Source organism: Tenrec ecaudatus, chromosome 17, assembly GCF_050624435.1.
Source record: "Tenrec ecaudatus isolate mTenEca1 chromosome 17, mTenEca1.hap1, whole genome shotgun sequence".
Lineage (NCBI taxonomy): Eukaryota > Metazoa > Chordata > Mammalia > Afrosoricida > Tenrecidae > Tenrec > Tenrec ecaudatus.
In genome coordinates, this window is record NC_134546.1 from 36,914,048 (window position 1) to 36,934,245 (window position 20,198).

Here is a 20,198-nt window from a genome sequence, read left to right on the forward strand (position 1 = left end):
CTTTACCTATCTCAGGTAGTACATATGAAAACATAAAATGTGTTTCTCTTTGATCAGCTATCCCATAGGTCAAGGTATTTGGTCTAGGGGGGAAATGATGTCTGTGGGGAAAGATAGGCCTCCATTGCACCACCCTTTAAAACCTCGTAGGATAGAATCTCATTATATCAAAAGCTTAGACACTAACCAGTCTTCATAGAGAGAAACCGGATAAGCAAATATGGCCCACACATCAATGACCGAGACTGTCATTAAAAATAATGATACGCGGGTATATTCTTATTGTCATGCAGAGCTCCTTACCACCTACTCACACTGAGTGGGTAAAGATGAAATGATTGGATGTGGCAGAAGGTTTCTTCCGTGTAAAATAACTTTATACTTAGAGATATTTCTGTAATGATGGTGTCCAAAATGTTAACAATAATTATATTGTCATGGTGGAATTTTAGAATATATATATCATAAAACACACATATATGTATGTATATGTATTTTACTCATTTCTTTTCCATTTTATTTTATGTATTTGATTTGTTTTTAAAAATAAATGTGTGCAATTTTTTTAGCAAAGTATAAAATCCCTTTTTTTAAAACTATGCATTTTAGAAGTCACATTTTGTACTTAACCAAAGCTTGAGTTTTAGTTAAATACCCTTCCCCGTCATTACGTTGTAAAGTCTCAAAACAATGTGCTAAGGGCATAAAGAAGTTCATCATTATGGTGATTATAGCCACGTGGTGTAGAATATTGGGTTAGGCTCTTCTTTCAGAGGCGCTTATTCTGTACTCTAGTTTCATACAGTTCTTTTTATGTGGAGGTATGCTCAGTATTGGGATTTTGCAGCATGCCAAAGCTCCTGTATAGGAGTAGGTCAAAGTGACTGTATGTTCTGGTTGCTGGAGTCATTATTTCAATTCCACATATCCTCCCTTCTCTTCCATCTCCCTTGACTGGAGAATAACAATGGTTGACAACATCAAAAAATAACAGATACCTTTTCCTTTCAGCTTGGCATGAGTTAGAAACTGTTCTGAACATTTTACACACGTGTTTTATTAATACAATAATTTTGTGAGGTCGATGCTACTATGATCATGTTTTACAGCTAGACTAACCTATCCAAGGTCACAAGAATGGCAGAACTGAGACTGGGGACCAACGAGTCTGAATCAAGTAGCTCTGGCTCACACTGTCTCCCCAACTTTCCTTGTGAATCTAATTCTGGACCCTCCACACTCATTTTATTTGTTTGTTTTTTTTTCTCCCCAAACTGCCATTTCAACAGAAATGCCATGAAGGCTGGGATAATGAGGACGCCTTACTAATAAGCTTCTCTGCTGAAAATGCTCTAGGGAGTAATCTCTTGGCTTCCTCATATGTCTGACCATTGAATCTTGCAGGTTTCATTTACCGCCTATTTGGTATTCCTCACTCTGCAGTGTTTGGATTTTCTACTCCGTGAAGTCGGAAATACATCTGGGGGAGGGGCTGGCAAGCCTTCTAGGTAGTCCCACTTCTGGTATGCGCTCTCAGCAGAGAGGCTGGTGCTAAGGCAGAGAACACTGCGTCCTCTTTTTCCAGGACAGTGACTTCTCAATGTCAGGCAGGCGAGGAGGCTTGGTGCCCTGCCTGAACTTGGGCTCTGACCACTTGGAGAAAACATCATTTTTGTAAGCGTGACGTCTATTTGGAGCCTTGGTGGTAGGGACTTGGTGGTGGCACTCAGCTGCTAACTAAAAAGGTGGCAGTTTGATGGACAGGTCACTCGAGGAGAAAGATACGACTATCTGTTTTCTAAAAAATGAAAGCCTTGGGAACCATCCGGGATAGTTCGAAACTCTGTCCAATGGGCTCACCGTGATTCTAAATCAACTTGAGGACAACGGTTTCGTTGGGGGTGGAGTGGGAGGGGATTGTTGAGTTTTTTGGTTTGGTTTGGGGGTTTTGTTTTTGGCATAGATTCTGATTCTAAGAGTAATTCATGATCATTGTACAAAGTTTGGAAAATACAAAAAAAAAAGAAATCAAAGCACTCATAATCCTATCACAGAGTGTCAGCCATATAAACTGTTTCCAAATAGGTTCCTCTTTTCCTTAAGAAATTCACACCTCTGTCTGAAGACCATGTAAAACTTCTGATTTACAAGTGACAAATTAGGAAAATGCCCCTGTTGTGGGATTTCAGAGCCCTGGTAGCATAATGGATTTTCATTTTGAGCTGGTAACCACAAGGTGGGCAGTTTGAATCCATCCACCAGCCGCTCCACAGGAGAAAAGTGAGACTTTCTGCGCCCATGCAGAAACCCGAGCCGGTAGGGTTTCCAGTGTGTCCTCGACAGTGGCAGGGGCCTGAACCAACTCAATGGCAGTGAGCTGAGATGGAATAGAGTGGGCAGGAGGATGGTAGAATCTCACGTTGATGAAATTTAAATTTCATAGTTTTGTGCTTCAGCTTGACCTTTTTAGTTGAAGGGAAAAAATAACCATGCTTCTGAAAGGCATTAGTAGGGATTCAAACAAAAAGAGTCAACGGCTTCCAAGGTTTTAACCCCCTCACCCAACCATGCCGAAGGATTTTTCCATCTCCTAACTGGTGTTTACTATGTAGGTGAAGAGAAAGTTTACATCAGATCTGCTAGAAGTATTATCAAAATGTATCTGTAGGTATTTTTAATTTGGGTGGCTTTAGATAGTTTTCACCGTGATTGAAATTTAGTAACACTTATCTAGGGCCATTTGCAATTTTTCTGAGGGAAAGGGGTCATCGATCTAACTGTTATAAAACAACAGCAACAAAAGAGATGGGTACAGTGTGAAACATGCCAACGGATGTCAAGTTTATTTCATGTTGAAATCGCTTAGACTAGACATTATTCTTACAAGAAGGACGTCTATAATCAAAACTCTATCCTCTCATGTCTTCTAGGCATTTGGCCATCAGAAGAGGTTCTAGCTTACTACGCTCTCAAGCACAAGGAGGTATTCAGGTACAGAACTGCATTTAGAAATATTGGTTAGCCCATCTTAAATGTTGTGTTTGCATATTAAAGAGTCTCATGATTATATTCTTCCAATTAAATTGTATTAAGAAGCAGAGGAAGAAAGAATGAAAGGGCACAAAGAAAGAAAAAGAAGTTCCTGGTGAAAACATGTCGCTTCTGAAAGAGAAATCCAAATTGCCTTTGGGCCCTAATATTTCACAGCAAGCCTTTTGCTATATGTCGAATGCTTTTGATTTTTGCTCAAAGCATTTTATCTCACTTTGATTTCGGGGAAACAGAAGTGAAGCTCCAATCAATCCTTACTGATTGTGAAGGTAAAAAAAAAAACAACAACCCCCAAACAATAAAGATGTTCTTTAAACTTCTGCGAGGACAGTCACCACAGAATATTTGATTTTTTTTTAAATACCCTACAGTGATTATTCGGAGGTGCCATCCCATCCTTGGTTTTAGAGATACGTTTATAGAGCTGTTTGTATTTATAATGTATTCATTACAGGTACAGATTTATCCTATGGAAATGTTAGCTTCTGTTATAGATCAAACTATGGAATTTAGGAAGAAGAAAATATCAATGCCCAAAGCAAAAACAAATAACTACTGTCTTTTAATGGAAAATGCAAAAGATCTTGGGTAGACCCTGAAAAGATAGGGTTTTTATTTTTATTCTCATTTTATAAAAGTCCTATTGTACATCCCAAATATGCCATTCTGCTTACAGACTAGTCAGTAAGGATCTGGTGTGTGTTTTAACAATGTGTGTTTACCAAGTTTAGTCAATAATATGCATTTCTTTGAAGCTCTAGTGGTCCATAGTTACCATCCCATCTATAATTGCTTTAAATAACTAAATGCTCACTAAAGTGTATTTTAAAATGTGAATGTCCCTGCTTATCTTTCTTTCTCCCCACCCGAACTCTCCCTCCCCCTGCTCATTTAGTCTGGGTTTTTTTCTCCTCCTAAGAGAATACATTTCCCAAACTGGGAATAAAAAACAATCATCAGAGTCCAAGCATGTAAAATAAGAACGGAGCACTTTGGGATGGCTGCCCTAGAAACCTGGCATTTGCTCACCTCACTGTGCTTCAGCCACACTGGCGCTGCAGTCTGGCGAGGGGTGGCCCTGGGCGAGAACGCCCCACGTTGAGGGGCGCTGTTGGCGCCCAGAGGGGGAAGGTAAGTGCAGAGCCCGCCCAGGGCCTGTCAGCTCCAACGGTGAGGGGTGAAGTCAGATCCCGGCTTTACTTCAGCCGGGGTTTGGCTGGCTCACCCATATTATGCACCGGCATTGTTTACTCGCTGCTGTGTTGTGCTGGGGTCAATTGTGATTTAAGTGTTAATTGCTAAATGCTCTCTGTTGCTAATTGTTCTTTATGGGGGCGGTTGGGCTTTCCAAAAGTGCCGAAGTTTTGTTTTGGAATTAAAAAATAAATAAGCAGGATGGCGTTTATTTGTGTGTGTTGTGTGTATGTGACTATAAGATAGGTATATACACACTCCTATATATTCATTTACTTGTCTAACTGTTTTTGAAGGCATGAATGTGGATTAACAGTGTTACCCTTTCCTAACAATTCTCTTTCGCTACTCTAGCTAGTTTAGTTCTCAAAGACAGCGCCATTGACAAGGGAAAAAAGGGAACCTTCTCGGATTTTGCAGCTCAGCGGTGGTAATGTTGCAGTGAACGCTAATGAGGGAACCCCCACTGGCGTGCCTGCTTTGTGACTTTTCTATTTCATAATTATTTTTAAAACGCAAAACGACATGAGGTAGCCCAGTCATGTCTCCACAACTTCCTGGTAGCGCCGTCCTCGCCGCAGATGGCAATTTGTTCTTGTAACATATCTCTCTCTCTGAGCATTTTCCTCTAATTTGTATGGGTTCTATCGTCTCTTTTCTCTCTTTCAGAGACCTTGCTGTGTGTGAGCTAGGGGGTGGCATGACATGCTTGGCTGGGCTCATGGTAGGTCTTTTCTCAATTCCAATCCCATTCAGAGGGGAACAAAAGGAAAAATGTTCCAGGGTCTCCAACTGCTGGGTCCGAGAACCGCCAACAGCATCAGCTGCGGTCAAGCTGCCGGGTCTTGAGAGACCTTCTAGATTGACTTGCTTTGGGATCATATTGATTTTATGGTTGCCTCGATGAGCAGAAACATTTTACCTCCGTGTAGTCAATATCGCTTGTGGTGACATTGCAGGCCTCGCACGGTCTTTCTTTGCCATCGCAAAAGCAGTCCCCCCCCTTTCAGATTATAGCCCCATTTGCTAAGATACAGGAATAGCCGGGCGAATCACAGTTGGAGCACCATGATATAGCTGCTAATGTTTTGCCTGCATTATTACACCAACAAACATGATCCAGAGCGCTCAGTAATTAGATTCTTTTGAATTAGATTGGCCATTCAGGAGCGTCGTTCCCCATTCTCTGGGTTCTGAGTCATGTATTCAGGAGATATTATGTAGCAGCATAGTGCATTAGACAAGTTTTTATGTCTCTACAAATAAAAGCATATTGTTACACTGATTGGCATTTGACAAACCTGTCGCTCTTATACAATGTGTCGAGGTTACAGCCCAATGTGCGAGCATGTCAAAGCTCACAAAAAAATTACCCTCACAAAGCCATCTGGCTGCAATGCAAAGTTATATGAAGGGCATCAGGCAGTCAGACAGAAGCAAGCTGCAAGGCAGAGTGACAGCCTTGTATGATGGCTCTGCTAGATAAACAGAAGCCCACAAATGAAAGCCTCTCAGAACACCATCATCCGCTGTCACAATGCAATTACCGAACAGAATGATGGCAAGATAGAGGCTCCCGCAAATGGAATGATAAAAGTATTGACTGATTTGATTGAATGATTAAAATAATGCAGACATAAAATGAAAAAAGATTGAAGATTGTTACAGAGAAATAGGTGAGGAAGCATGATACTGAAGGGTTGTCACTCCCGGCTTCCCTTCCACACAGACAAGCATATTTGCTCATTGTTTGCTGTTCTCTCTCTCTCTCTCTCTCTCTCTCTCTCTCTCTCTCTCTCTCTCTCTCTCTCTCTCTCTCTCTCTCTCTCTCTCTCTCTTTTTCAGGTTGCTGTTTCTGCCGATGTCAAAGAAGTTCTGTTAACTGATGGGAACGAAAAGGCCATCAGAAGTATCCTTATTCAGATAGAAACCGGGTGTGTTGTGCTCAGTCCTTTTTCCTGGCCCAGTAACAATCGCTATAAAGAAAAGACAGCATGGGGTATTAAAAAGGAGTTCCTTCCCCCACCATAAGTAATTAGGAAGTAGAAATACACGGAACTGGTGGGTAAAGCGACGTGAGGGTTTGGTTTGTTTTTCATATTTTCATGGGTGATTCTCGAGGGGTGGGGGGTGGGGGGGGGCCTACGTTTTCCAGGCCCTGCAAGCCACACGAAATAGTTCCTCGCTCATTTGCAAGGCTTCCTTCTTGAGTGTCGCCATCAGTTTGAAATAAATGGTGTCACGTGCATTGGATTGGCGAGTGCTGACAAAAATGAGCCTCCCGCGTCCTGTTTGCATGCTATCTTTTCGCATGCGATATTGTCTCTACCATGTAATGTGGTGTCGGCTTTAAAGGCCGGGGGCCGCCGACAGCCTTCCCTGGAAAGAGCTCATCATATTTCATCGTTTCTCCTTATTTAGGATTATAAATCCTATCTTTTTTCTTGCCCCCGACCCCCCACCCCAGCTAGGCGGTTACAGTGCGAATGCCATTATATCAGGTGGCGCTTTCCTGATATGTACACAGAGTTCCCGAACATGAACTGTACTTGAAGAAAGCACGCATAATCTGTGGCTGCTTTAGCAACTGAGCTGATTTGTTCAGGAACAGTGAACAGCCGTTAAGATCGTGAGAGGAAAAGTGGCAGATCTCTGATTTGGTGGTTTTCTGTTTTGCTGGCGCGCCCTTTGCTTACTTGTTGAGGTACATCATGGCCTGATTTCAAACATAGCCCCCTAAAATGTTGTAGACCTTTTGACTTACGTGGCATCTTACATAAAAAAATCTATTGGGGGGGGCTGTCTTTTCGCTCCCTCTTCCCACAGAGTTCTTTGAAAATGAAATTTGTAGCCGCCGCTCGATCAGGCCGCTGGAGAAGCAGAAAGGAGGTTCTCGAAGGGTGCGCCCCCAGCCCCACCCAGCCCGTTGCCTTGACAGATTAAAAAAAAAAAATTTTTTTTTTTAGGGAAGCAGAAGAACCAATCACAAGCATGGCCTTTCACACCAGAGGAGATCCCCAAAGGCAGGATTTTAATCAGAATCTCGAGACTGTCTCCCAAGTTTTCCCATATATTCCTGGAGATGAGCTGATGTTGCTTCATTGACGGCACTTTGGGCGGCGTGATCCCTGCACTGTATCATTGCGCGCTGCTCCTCCTCCACATGTCAGGGGCGAGCGACGCAGGTACCCAGCGCTCCAACGGAGCTTTGGGGCGAGGAGGAGGAGAACTGAGGGGAAAGGCAGGGTACCCGTAGGCAAGAGCAGGTCATTATCGCCACCTAAACTTTCCGATTGCACCCTGCGGTTTTTCTCAAGGCAGCAGGTGTCTTATTAAACAGTGGCCAAAAAAAACAACAAATCACAAACAACTAGAGCTTTGATCAAACTATCCAGAGCATCTGTAAGTCCGTGTGTACACTTCAATGTACTAAAATGATTATTGAGCTAAACTGCAGAGCTTCCAGAGGAGAGCAGAAATGCTAATGCCGTTAATTAATGCACCTTTCCTTTAACAGCCAGGATGCCGTGCCAGCCCTTGAAATCAGAGAGGAAATCTCAGATGCCCTATTCACTCAGCCGGCCTTTCAAAGAAATGATTGGTACAGCCCCCTCCCACGAAAATGGATTTTTAACATGTGGTCCTCAGAAGCTCAGCACCGAGAGTGCTTTATTGTGCTGGGTTTTACAATGGGTTTAATATAGCGGGGTGCCAGAGGGCAGGAGGGGAAGAACTTTACAATGTAGATAAAGTAGGTTCTTTCAGGATGCAGACCAAAACTGGTAGTGCGTTTTCTTTCTTCTCTTAGGACTTTCCTGATGGAGCTCAGTTTTTAACCAGGCAGTTATTCTGGGTTTGTGTGCCCTTCCCCCCCCCCCCTGATGTAACTAGATCTAATTTTTTTTTAATTAAGAGGGATGGGTTGGGGGGCCTTGTAAAGTCTTAAAATTTGGCCATATATTTTTCCTGCTTCTTACTACACTTATTTTTTACTTGCTAATGGAGTTTACAATTGGCATTAATCTTCATCGGTTTTCCTGGATCAGCTTAATATGAATGGGATATTTCTCCTTTTCTATTTGTATACTCACCACTTTCTGTAAGAATAACTAATTCACTAATTCACATATTGTTGAAGCATATAGACAGAAACAAACCCATTTAAAAATTACTGTTTACAGCTTTCCTGGAAAATTGTAGGAAGCCTAAATTATATAGCAGTTGTAGGATATTATCTAAAAATTACTTTCTAAAAAGTAAAAGTGGATGTCAACAACAAAAAAAGAGGGGGGCGCATTGCCAGAAACCAGAAAATCCCTAAGCAAAGCTGCTAATTATTCTTAATGGGCAAGATGAGCACATTAAGAAACAAATGAATTCATCAGTGAAATGTAATTGAAAATCGACCTGGCAATCACACATCACATCTGAGTATTGGCCTGTGTATTACTCTTGTCATTTAAAAAATTATTTTGGTTGTTCTTGGCATCTGAATTTAATGACTCCAACTGAGTATGACTTCCTGGCCTCTTAAGCCTATAAGATTCTGATTTTTAAATCCTCACTCCTCCCCCCCCCCTTTTAAGGCATTTTTTGATTGTCCCTTTTTATTTCCTCAGTTAATTTTACTTATTTTTTTGTAACATGTAAAAGACAGTGAGTGGATAAATCCTGAATCTTTGGTTCATGGAAGCATCTCACCCAGTTGTGATGTTATCTACTATCTCCTAAAAATTCCACCGGACTAGCGATGTCTTTCAGAGCCCGCCCTCGGCCTAGACCTTGAAACACTAAATGTTGATCGGAGATTCATTGAACAGGGATATCTTAAAAGAGTTTAAGGCTGTGTTTAAGGCATGGATGTTGTATGTTCTGCATATTTCTCAGACTTGGAGTAGTGTTCGTGGGCTCTCCTTACTCCCCTCAGAAGCACCTTGGAGCCCCCTACCTGGCACCCTCTACCTCGAGAAAACAAAGGACATATTTGGAAAGGAGTTCCTTTGGCTCCTCCAGTTAGCTGCCCATCAAGTCAATGGTGACTCCTAGCAACCCCATAGGGGAGAGTAAAACTGGAAGCAGACTACCTGCTCTTGCCCCTGGGGCTGGGCTGGCGGGTTCAAACCACCCCACTTGTGTTCAGCCTCCGAGTGTTTAAGCACTGCGCCACCTGTAAGTGAGGATAGGAATGCGTGCCGATCGCTAGCCGAAGGAGTTCGCCTCATCACTCTGCTCCGGCCCGAGACTGATGCTGGCTCTCACAGTGTTTTGTATCAGACCATGCTGGAGAAAGCTTGGCTATTCTATGTACAAAACACTTTTGAAATTTCATGTTATTCAGAAACGCTGCTTACTTGGGGCAGGCCACCCCATCTGACAGTGAGTTCACTCTGCAGGCTGGAGTGTGCTGGCGTGTAATGCCCTCTCCTACCCTGCTCCGTCTTTTGAGAAAAGCTCCTGTGGGGTGTGCTGGATGTGCAGCCTGTAGCTTTGGGCATGAAATGTTCTCTCCCATGGTGTGATCTCCTTTGGGGGCCGACTGGGAGCGGGAAACCAAAAGTACAACTAGTTTGATACTGAAAATTGGAAAGGGTCTTTTTGAAATAAAGTACACACACACACACACACACACACACACAAATCTCTGTCATTTGAGTCATGTGAGTTGATGCTGACTCATACTGACCCTAGGGTACAAAGAAGAACTGCCCCTGCGGATTTCTGAGACTGTCAGAAATAGCTCATCTTTCTCCTTGGGAGCAGTTGGTGCTTTTGTGATTTTCAACTGCTCACTTTGTGGTCCACACCCTAAAGCATTGGCCCATTACACCACCAGGGTTTTTTGAGTAAGTAATTAAACACACACACACATCCATCCCAAAACTCCCTGCTATCTAGTTGATTCTTTTTTTTTTTTAACAATTTATTGGGGCTGATACAATTCTTTTCACAGTTCATACATATACATACATCAATTGTATAAAGCACATCTGTACAGTCTTTGCCCTAATCATTTTTTTCTCTTTTCTTTTTTTTTTACATTTTATTAGGGACTCATACAACTCTTATCACCATCCATACATATACATACATCAATTGTATAAAGCACACCCATACATTCCCTGTCCCAATCATTCTCAAGGCATTTGCTCTCCACTTAAGCCCCTTGCATCAGGTCCTCTTTTTTTTCCCCCCCTCCCTCCCTTTTCCCCTATCTAGTTGATTCTAATTCACAGCGACCCCTAGAAGACAGGGTAGAACTATCCTTGTGAGTTTCTGTAGTTCTTTACAGGAGTAGAAAGCCTGGCTTTCTCCCAAGGAGTGTCTGGTGGTTTTGAACTGCAGACCTTGTTGTTAGTGGCCCTACATGTAACCACTACACTATTCAGGCTCTGAGTAAACAGCAGAGGAGTTTAAATCAATACTGTGCTCCTTGTGGCTGATTGTTTAGTTTATGAGATGGTGAAAGGCCACCAAAGATTGGCGATTGGAATAACTGTCACTATTAAGTAGAATTAAAGCACCTGTTGCCTCTTCCCCAAAAGCATATTTTCAAATGATGGGAAGGAACTATTAATAACATAGTAGCAATAACAAAAGCACCACGTTGGATTTAAGGTTGTAAGCATGCCTTTAAAGAGTGATTTTGTTACCCAGGAACCACAGATTTCATCTAAAACATCTCTCCAGGTTGTGCCTGGCCTCAAAAAGATCATCAGTGGACATGAATTGGGCTAACTGAAAGGTCCTCAGTTCAACCCCACCCCTGGCTTCTTAGGAGGCAGGACCTGACTTCTGCTGCTGTAAGGTGACATCTGTCAGGTGACCTGTTGCACGGGGCCGCTACGAATTAAATGGATGCACGGGCACCACCGCCAAAAGACTGTGTCAGGCCCATCATGGCAAGCCTGACACCAGCCCTCTAAAAATGTGCAATGACGCCCATTTCAGCCATGTGGCTCAAGAGGTTACTAGATCCAAGATCAGCCACACAGCCAGCAGAAACGCCCGGATGAGGAGGCCGGTGCCCTTGACTTCAGGGCTCACATCTTTGTTGTTCCTTGTAACTGTTTCTCGCATCATCTTTCTATTTCACCAAGAACCACAACAGTTTACTCTATGAGACCTTGTATTTCTTTAGCACCTTCTGGAAGAAAATGCCTCTTACCCAGTAATGGAACAGCCAGTGTTGACTAACAAGACTTCACAATTCTGGAAGAGCACCCTCTCCTTTCCTTTCAGTAATAAGCACACTTCAGAAGATTGTGTATGTTTAAATGAGCAAATAGGGCCACCCCAAACATTTTCCAAAATGCTTAGAGCTCAACATTAGTGGGATTTCAGTTATCTCGTAGTTTGAGACCCTTACTTCTGATGGTCTAATGAAAATAAAGGTCATATACACCAACAAAGTCTGCTATTGTTGGGAAAATAATCCCTTGCTTAGAGTGCCAACTTTCAGAATTGTATCTGCAACTACTGGTAAATAAAGACAATTATTAATTACAGAAAGAATATAATATTTAAATACCCTCATATATACATATCAAGGTACCTAATGAAATTTGTGCTGAAATTACTATTATTATTGTTTTCTATCAAATGACTGTTATTACAACATCTCTTCAATTGTGTGTGTGTATGTGTCTGTGTGTGAATCAGCTGAAACAAAATGAACATGGAGCCCCCATCCGAACTGTGTTTTATTTGAGAAGAAATCTTAGAGATAGAATCCTGTTTCCTTTCAGCTACGAGCATATACCCTGTAGTTCGTGAAATCCAGTTGCCCAGACAAGGGGATTGGGAGTGATTGCTCGGTATCCATTTAATCAGAAATCACATTAAGGCTTTCTTTGCACCCAGCACCTCCCCCTGTAGTCCTCCAGAAGCTGGGTGCAATTCAGGGAACACAATTTGGCCCATCGTGTTGAACTCCAACCTGGACATAGGGGCTCAGTTTGATTGGATTTCTTTGATTACACTGACGGTGACACAGGAGAATGACAAAGTCTATTACTGGACACTGTGCCGTCCAGAAGCACCAGCTCACAGTCTCACCTCAAGTGCAGGGTGGAGAGTTAGATGATCAAAATAGCGCTCTTACAGTAATGTTTTTAAAGCCCCACTGCCATGGAATCTCTGGGCCCTTGTTTTAATAGAACAAGCACCCTTTCAACCACAAAACCTGTTTCCTGCCGAGTTCTAAAAATAAAACAGCCAAATAATGCTGTGGGTTGTTTTGTTTTGGTTTTATTTTGAAAAATTACTTCTAGAATATAAATACAGATGCTTGCTTCCACTTGACCACCTGGAGTCACAGGTTTGTAAATCGTCTAAAAGTATACAACGTTAAGATGTTTACTAAAAAATTATAAATAGGTTTCCTGAGTTATAGAATTTAACTTCCCCATGACTATTTTATCAAAAGTATTACCTCCACTAACAAAATAATATGTTTGGCCTAATAGATCAGTCGTGCGCTCATACTGCGCTGCAGGTGGGCTGCGCACCTGATGGCGGGCGGCTGGAGGCATGACAACGCGCGGCAGGTGTGGCCGGAGTGGGAGGGGCGGGGCTGAAGCAGAAACTGTTGTCAACTGACTTAATTTTGCTCTCCTCAGAATAAAGATGTCAGCTGGTCTTTTCGGCAAGATATTTCATGTAGACGACTTTTCCTGAAATACTTTTCTTCCTGAAATAGACAGAAGTGTAGGCCGATTGTGTCATTTTCGTTAATCAAAACAAGTAGGCAAATTAGTCTCTTTTATTTTTGTAATGAATGTAATTTAACGGCATTTAATTTGCATACAGGAAAGTTCACCCAGGAAGAAAAAAGAAAGAAAGTCGACATTATAGCACTTTTGTAAACCTCCACAAAGCCCTTCATTAGGCGACCTAATTGATTTTTCTTACCCTCTCCTGGGAGCAGAATGCTATCACAGTACCTGCTTATTCACTCCGAGGAGAAATGGGTGTGGCTGGTGGTTGAAGCCAAGCTCTGGGTAACAAAGTCCCGTGGCTCTGTGCTTGCAGACAGAGCTGGGCCAGTGCTTGCTCTGAGCATTCAGGAAATCTCTGCTCCGAGCAAGAGTGGGAGCAGCAAGAGGGGGAGCATCGCTTGTCTGCTGGGCTCCCTCCCCGTGAGCCCAAATCAGTTCAGCTTGCCGCCCTCGCAGGAATGATCTCACTCCTTTTTCCTTTCAACCGACCTTATTCCAAAAGAGGGATTTTGAGGTGTCTTACAGTGATACACAGAACAGGCCATATAACAAGAGAATGTGTCTCATATCAATGATAAAACGGGGGCATGTGGAAATGAAAAAGTCAAGGAAGCCCAGAACCAGGCATAGAAGCCAGTAGAGAGAAGAGCAACGGGTGCCACGGGGGCCCTTGTGGTTGTTAGAGGCCATTGTGCCTGTGTCTGGGAGTCACACAGGTGCCAGAGCAAAGAGGGCGGCCCAAGTTGAAGTCAGAGTGGTTGATGGAAAGGCCAGCATTTGCTGGTGTTGCAGCCTGACGTGGTTTCTCTCCTGGGATCTCAGAAGGATGGCAATGCGGGATGCAGTGGGCCAGCTCCTCAGCTGCAGCTTCACCATCGGTGGCTCTGTTGGTCAGGGCTGTGCATTCGCACAAATGGCCACAGGCTAAAGCGGAGCGGAGGCCTGGATGGACTACATTGGATGGGCTTTTTCTTCAGTAGTCGGTCATGACCTCTCGGATTCTCCAAAGGTTTCTCCGTCTCTCTCTTCTCACTTCTCACCATCTGCCCAACTCACATTTTGGCAATTGGAAATACTTGCATTTCAGGTATCTCCCAAGACTGCCATCGGCCTCCTCATTGGTCAAAACAGGCCTGCCCTGGACTAAGCTGTTTTGAGTGAATGGGTCATGGGACTTCTGGCGCAGTCACCTCCCTGCAGCCAGCACCCATGACCCTGACCTTTAGGTGATGCCACCAGAGCGTGCATTTCACAGGTAACAAAACTTTGCCCAGGGAAGTAAAAGGGTTTCCTTATGATAGGTAATCCTACTGCACTTGGTGTTTGAGCCAGGGTTAGATGCTTCTGCGCCTGTCTCATTCCCTATGGCCCTTCCCTGTCCATCATACAAATCCAGTGTACAAGAGAACGATGGTGTTCGTGGGTCTGCTCTTTGTCCCTTGAGACGTCTGACAATTGTTGCAGCAGCTTTCTTAACCATGCCCAACAGATGTGAGCGACATTATCACAAGGAACCGGAAGGCTGGCGTGTTCAAGACTCAGAAGATAGCAAGCTGGTAAGAGTCCTTTCTACATCAAAGCATCCTCCCGTCCAAATTCTTCTTGGGACCATGGGGGATTGTTTAAAATAATAACAGTTCATGTTCATTGAGCACTTACTAGGGTCTAGGCACTTAACAAGGACTGTCTCACTTAGCGCTCATAAAAATGTGGCAGGCACGCTTATCATCAATCAATAGATGAGCCGGTGGACTTAAGACACTGGTGATAAGTTTATGAAAAATTGGAAGTCATACTGAGTTGGGAATGATTGAAGTTGTGTGATTGTACAATAGGAAGGTAGGAGATGCATAGCCTCGGAGCGCATGAACAGCTCGATGCTGGGGGTTCCCAGCTAGGGCGATTTGGACAATGTCAGGAGATATTGTGGGTGCTTTCAACTGGGAGAGTAGAGGTACATGCTCCTGGTAGGTAGAGCCTAAAGGTACTGTGAAACCCCCTTCGGTGTGCAGGAAGACCTTGCATAGATAGCAAAGGATGGCCCAACCCAAGCTCTCAGTAGTGTGTGCTTGAGAAACACTGCTGTCTCCATGACTTAAGAGGAGCCTGAGTCTTCATTCCTTTGGAGTTCTGTTCATTCGCCTTACTCCACCCAAGAGAAACTCGTGTAACTCTCTGTTGGCAATGATGGTGTTTTCTGTGCTGCCATATCGTCATTTTGCCCTCTGGGGATGGATCCAGAGAGATGAATAGTTTTTGCATAAAATATCTGCACTTCCATGGATCTTCTCTTATGCGCCTAACCACAGACGGTATTAGGAGAAACCATTCGCTGTTTTAATGATCTTGTTCATTTGTCACTGTCAGTCTGTCCACCTTCAATGTGTTTAGCGTCCCTTGTTTTCAGGATGTTCCTCTTACCTCAGTGTTCCTTTGGAGAATATTCCTTACTGGATGTTCCTCTAGTTTGGGTCTGGAGGGAGGTGGGAGAGGGATAGAACACTAAAGTTGGTAACCTGTTGGAAATAGATAATAGCAATGATTTCCCCCTTATATTTATGAGTGAATACAACGATGTGTCCTTACATAGGCAGTGCTTAGGCTACAAAGGAGTCCCTTTGCTAAATGTAGGTAAGTGGAAACAGGTGCCGGCATTCCTTATTTAGCTTTACTACTCATTGAAAAGTTGGTGGTTCAGATCCTCCTGCATGTTCCACGAGAGGATGACGAGGCAGTCTGCTCCTGTGAGGTGTACACCTTGGAATCCCCACGGAGCAGTTCTGCTCCAACCGATAGGATGGCAGTGAGTTGCCATCCACTGGATGCCGTTGGGTTGCATTTACATAACATTGCTGGCAAGAGTGAGTGGTCCATCAGTCAGCATACATAGGATGACTACCTGTGTGTATTTTCAGGTCTGCAGGAGACAGTTGAGAGGGAGCTGACAGCACAGGGGCAGTGTGCTGTTTCTCGCATAAAGGAACAAGCCAGCCCTTCAGTCAGTCCTGGTGACGACCGAGGTCTGCCCCCTCGTGTGTGTGCGCGCGCGCGTTGCGTTCTCCGGAAGGCCCTTGCTCCACAGTGCAGGCTGCCAGACCCTTCCTGGGATGAGCCCCTTTGGGGGCATGATTTTCAAGCTGGTCTTTTAGTTATCAATCAAAAGCACATTTTCTATGTTGTCCTCATTTACATTTATTTAATGCTTAAGGTCATCTGTGACCATTTGAGTGTATTTCAGCATATGGAATCAGGGAATAATAGATTTCAGCTTCATGCTGTGAAGAGAGATTGTGCTGTTACAAGACATAATGTTGTTTACTGGGTGTTAATAATCACTAATTAATAAACATATCTAGACTTCCAAAACGTTGCACTCTGAGGAATGAAAGTGTCAAGTGTTGACTTATGGAGTGCAGTCGTATTTTCCCAGCATCTGCGCATAAAATAATTAAGGGTCATAAAGAAGCAACATAATCTTGCCTAACACAGGGCGTAGCCTAAACACTTAACCTGTGGCCGTTGTTTCTGTTTCTGCTCACAAAAATGTGACTTCTGAAGCGATTGACCTGATAATGTACCTGGACAACCTTGTCTATACATCAGTTATCACACAGGAGTCTCCCAAGTAACTGGACTTAACCATCTCTATGCCATAGTCATAGTGGTTAGAGTCTTCTCTGGAAACCACTGCAAAGTTTTATGTTCAAAGTTTATGAACACCCGTGCCCTTGAGACGCCGTGGCAGCACCTTGAGGAGCCTGCTTGGCCACGGAACCTTCAAGAAGCTAAAAGAAAATGGCCACCTGATGACGTCAGAAAAGGTGTCCCTGGTTCCAAACTGCAGACAGGGCCGCGTGGACTGGCCGTTTAATGCTATGTGAATTTGCCCTGACTTGAAGCACATGAAGCTACCCTACTGGTAACAGCTTCTTTATGCTAACCGCCTCCACGCGCTGCTGACTCAGCCATTAAACTGTGGGAAAGGCTGTGAGCTTGTTCTGGCCGGGAAGCCCCTCCTGCCTCTGTTATGAATAAGCCCCTCCTGCCTCTGTTATGACTTAGCTACAAATAAGCCCCTCCTGCCTCTGTTATGACTTAGCTACAAATTCAACTTAAAGACACACAAATCCCTTCCACAACCGGGAACTGCCGGCAGTCCTCCTTGCCCTTCTATCCCTGCGTTCCCACCCAGCACCAGCACAATGCCATGCACGCATGAGCAATAAAATTAGAAATAAAAGGAAGCCACTCACAAAAGAGCTAAGATATAGTTCCATATTCTTTCTTAGTGCCTTTATGCATATGCAGAATTTCCCCTCCAAATCGGAGGTGTGGAATAACAGCAGCGACAGATAACGAGGAGGTATTTACCATGACTACAAAGCCCACACGTGAACCAAATGTTTCTGCTATTAAAAAGCACTTCAAAGCTTGACATGAAGTGCGTAATAGCTGAATGTCTCCCGTGACTTCATTTGTGGGGAAAATGTAAAGTAGAAAGGAAAGTCGTGATATGAAAGCCGTGAACCTAGGAAGTGGTCTTTTCAGAAGCACAGGAGCTGCCCAGGATTCTGCCTGGCACTCCCCACCTCCCATTCTCCTGCTCAGCGACTCGGGCTTCTCCTGCTGCTGGCCCATCCCACCTCTCGGCCAGGGCAGAGCCAGCTCTGGTGGGGCGTGAAGTTGATTGGAGAGGCTTCTTTATGTATAAAGATGAATTCTGTGGAACCTTATTTGGGCAACTCTTAGAGAAATATATGGGCATATGGACACTTGACTCTTTGCTGGGCCTTGGAAAGGACGTCTGCAGCTGAGGGAAACTGATGCTTAAATGTCATTATCTTCTTGGGAAAGCCACCTCTGTTGCAAAGCCATCACGAACCGGCCTTGCTAAGAATCACTTTCTCCCCTTCCACAGTTTCTTGTTCCGCTAATCCATGTTGGTCCAGTTCCGATGGTTGCTACATGTCGAGCACATGTTTATGATGTCCTGGGAAGTTCCACACTGCACAGTCTCGAGGATCCAGACAGGTGCAGCATTCTAGCATCCCGTCCCAAAGATCTTCGTGCCATCATTCCATGGTTCATTCCTGTGTTCATCTGTCCAGCCAACTATTTAATGAATATGCCCACGGCACTCTGCCTTTGAGTACTTAAATTATGGAGTTATCACAGTGTAACTCTTGAACAAAGGAAACCGTGCTGCTAAATATAGCTAGAGATTGGTGAAAGAGCAAGGATATTTACAGCATCTCAATTGCTGGGTTTATCTGAAGTTGTCTTCAAAATTGGGACTCGCTCATAAAGAATCATTTGAAGCCTTTGACGTGTACATATTTCTAGTTCTTCCAGATTTAGTGAATGGCGTAATTCTCTGGTTATTAGTTAAAAGTTACAGTTTTAAAAAAATCAGCTCAATGTTCCCACCTGTGATATTAAAAAGTAAGATTCTACTTAAGAAAATCTCTCCTGACATGTAGACCTATGGCTTTCCTCATTTGATAAACCATTACTTTTTAGTAAACTAGAATTTACCGAGAGTCCCTGGGTGGTACACACAATTAAGGCAGTTTCCCATCCACGTGTCGGAAGGTGGCGACAGCACGGATGTACCCTGTTAGACAGGTGTGGTGGTCTGCCATGGAACCCAATGGTAACTGTTCTCTGTGATACCTATGGGGTCTCCCGGAGGAAGAATCAGCTCAGTGGCAGCTGGGTTCTTGCATTTGCAACTTCCTATAATGTAACACTTACCAGAACCCATGCTTTATCTTAATGAGGGCCCACATGATTGGCTTGTGGTCCCATTACCCTACTGCTGTTTAAGATTTTTGTCTTCTCTGAGACTCAGTGTTCTCGAGAGCTTAAATTGGGCATGTGGAAAATGATTGAAAAGTGAGCATCCCGACCAAATGAGATCCACTTGCAGATTCCCCAAACCTTCTGTAGTCCGGCTTCACACTCATCATCCCATCTGGCCTCCGCTGCTCCCCATCACACACCATTTGACTTTGTCCCTGTGGCTGGTCTTTGCTAATCTTATTCCCCATCTCTTTGTTCACCTAAGTCTTTCCTTTCAGGAAGACCCAGTGACCATTCCCCCCGCCCCGCCCCCACTTCCTCAGATTTCCAGGGTTCTCTAGTCTTTGTTTCTCGTGTCATATTTGGATTGTTCAAAGCACCATGACTCCAAGTACAGCTTAGATATTGGAGACCTAGTGGTGAGCAAGATTAAGAAAGTCCATGTTTCTTGGAGTTTACATTCCAATGAGAGAGAGAGAGAGAGAGAGAGAGAGAGAGAGAGAGAGAGAGAGAGAGAGAGAGAGAGAAAGAGAGAGAATTTTCTGGATCAAAGGTGCCGCTTAACAGGTTTTTAAATTCACTAAAGAAATTAACACGTTATCTCTGATATATGAAAGTCTTTCAGATTTGCATTTGTAGAATATTTGGAAAGGCATGAATCTATAAGGCATACAGAACTGAACAATTTTTAGTAGAAGAGAGTCAAGCTCTAGCAATCCAGACATCAGTTTCTATATCAGATAACTTACTTTCATTTCAGGTGTGCATGTGCAGTGTCTGTAGACAAACTGACAGTGTGAGGAGGCATTTATCTGTCCTTTGTCAAGTTGAAGAGGAAGGTTAGTAGAAGGTAACTGAGATAAGAAAGCTGAGGACTCTCTTTAACGAGTTTTCTGATAAAATATACCTGTTGGTAAGTCATGCTAGATTTCTGGTAACAGACTCTTGAGAACTGCTGAGAATTCCCGAAATGCTATGGTCTTCTTTCCTTCTGTTACTATCTTGGATAGGAGAAAGTGAAATTCCTAAATATGCCTTTTATTATACCATACGTGGATTTGCTTGGCAGCTTTATGGGAGGGCTCACATCCCTACAGTTGGGAGTTGTGCAGGGAAGAAACCAACTCTTGCAGGAATGTGATCCGGTTTAAGATATTTTGATAAAGAACTCTCTCTGGGTGCTAGATTATCAGGGTTGAAATGGAGACCATGTGCTATTTCTCTTCTTTCACTGCTAGCTGCTGTTGGGTTAGCCCCGGACTCGTGGCAACCCCACACACAGCGATAGGTTGGAGATGGAAGCATTGTGATTCATAGGCTTTTCATTGGCTGGTTTTCCTAAATGGAATCACCTGGCCTTTTCCTCTAGTCTATTGTAGTCTAGAAGCTCCACCGAAATCTGGTTAGCATCCTAGCAGTACCAGAGCCTCCAGG

General features: G+C 43.7%; 1 protein-coding gene across 1 annotated transcript in view; it reads left to right on the top strand.

Annotated features, from left to right (window-relative positions):
* Positions 1 to 20,198, top strand: part of CAMKMT (calmodulin-lysine N-methyltransferase) — a 461,032-nt gene that overhangs the window by 395,022 nt on the left and 45,812 nt on the right. Inside the window, exons 4-7 of the mRNA XM_075535807.1 lie at positions 2,931 to 2,991; positions 4,915 to 4,969; positions 6,091 to 6,154; positions 14,452 to 14,518. Of these exons, the coding sequence (XP_075391922.1) occupies positions 2,931 to 2,991; positions 4,915 to 4,969; positions 6,091 to 6,154; positions 14,452 to 14,518 (247 nt within the window). The remainder of the gene's footprint in view (positions 1 to 2,930; positions 2,992 to 4,914; positions 4,970 to 6,090; positions 6,155 to 14,451; positions 14,519 to 20,198) is intronic.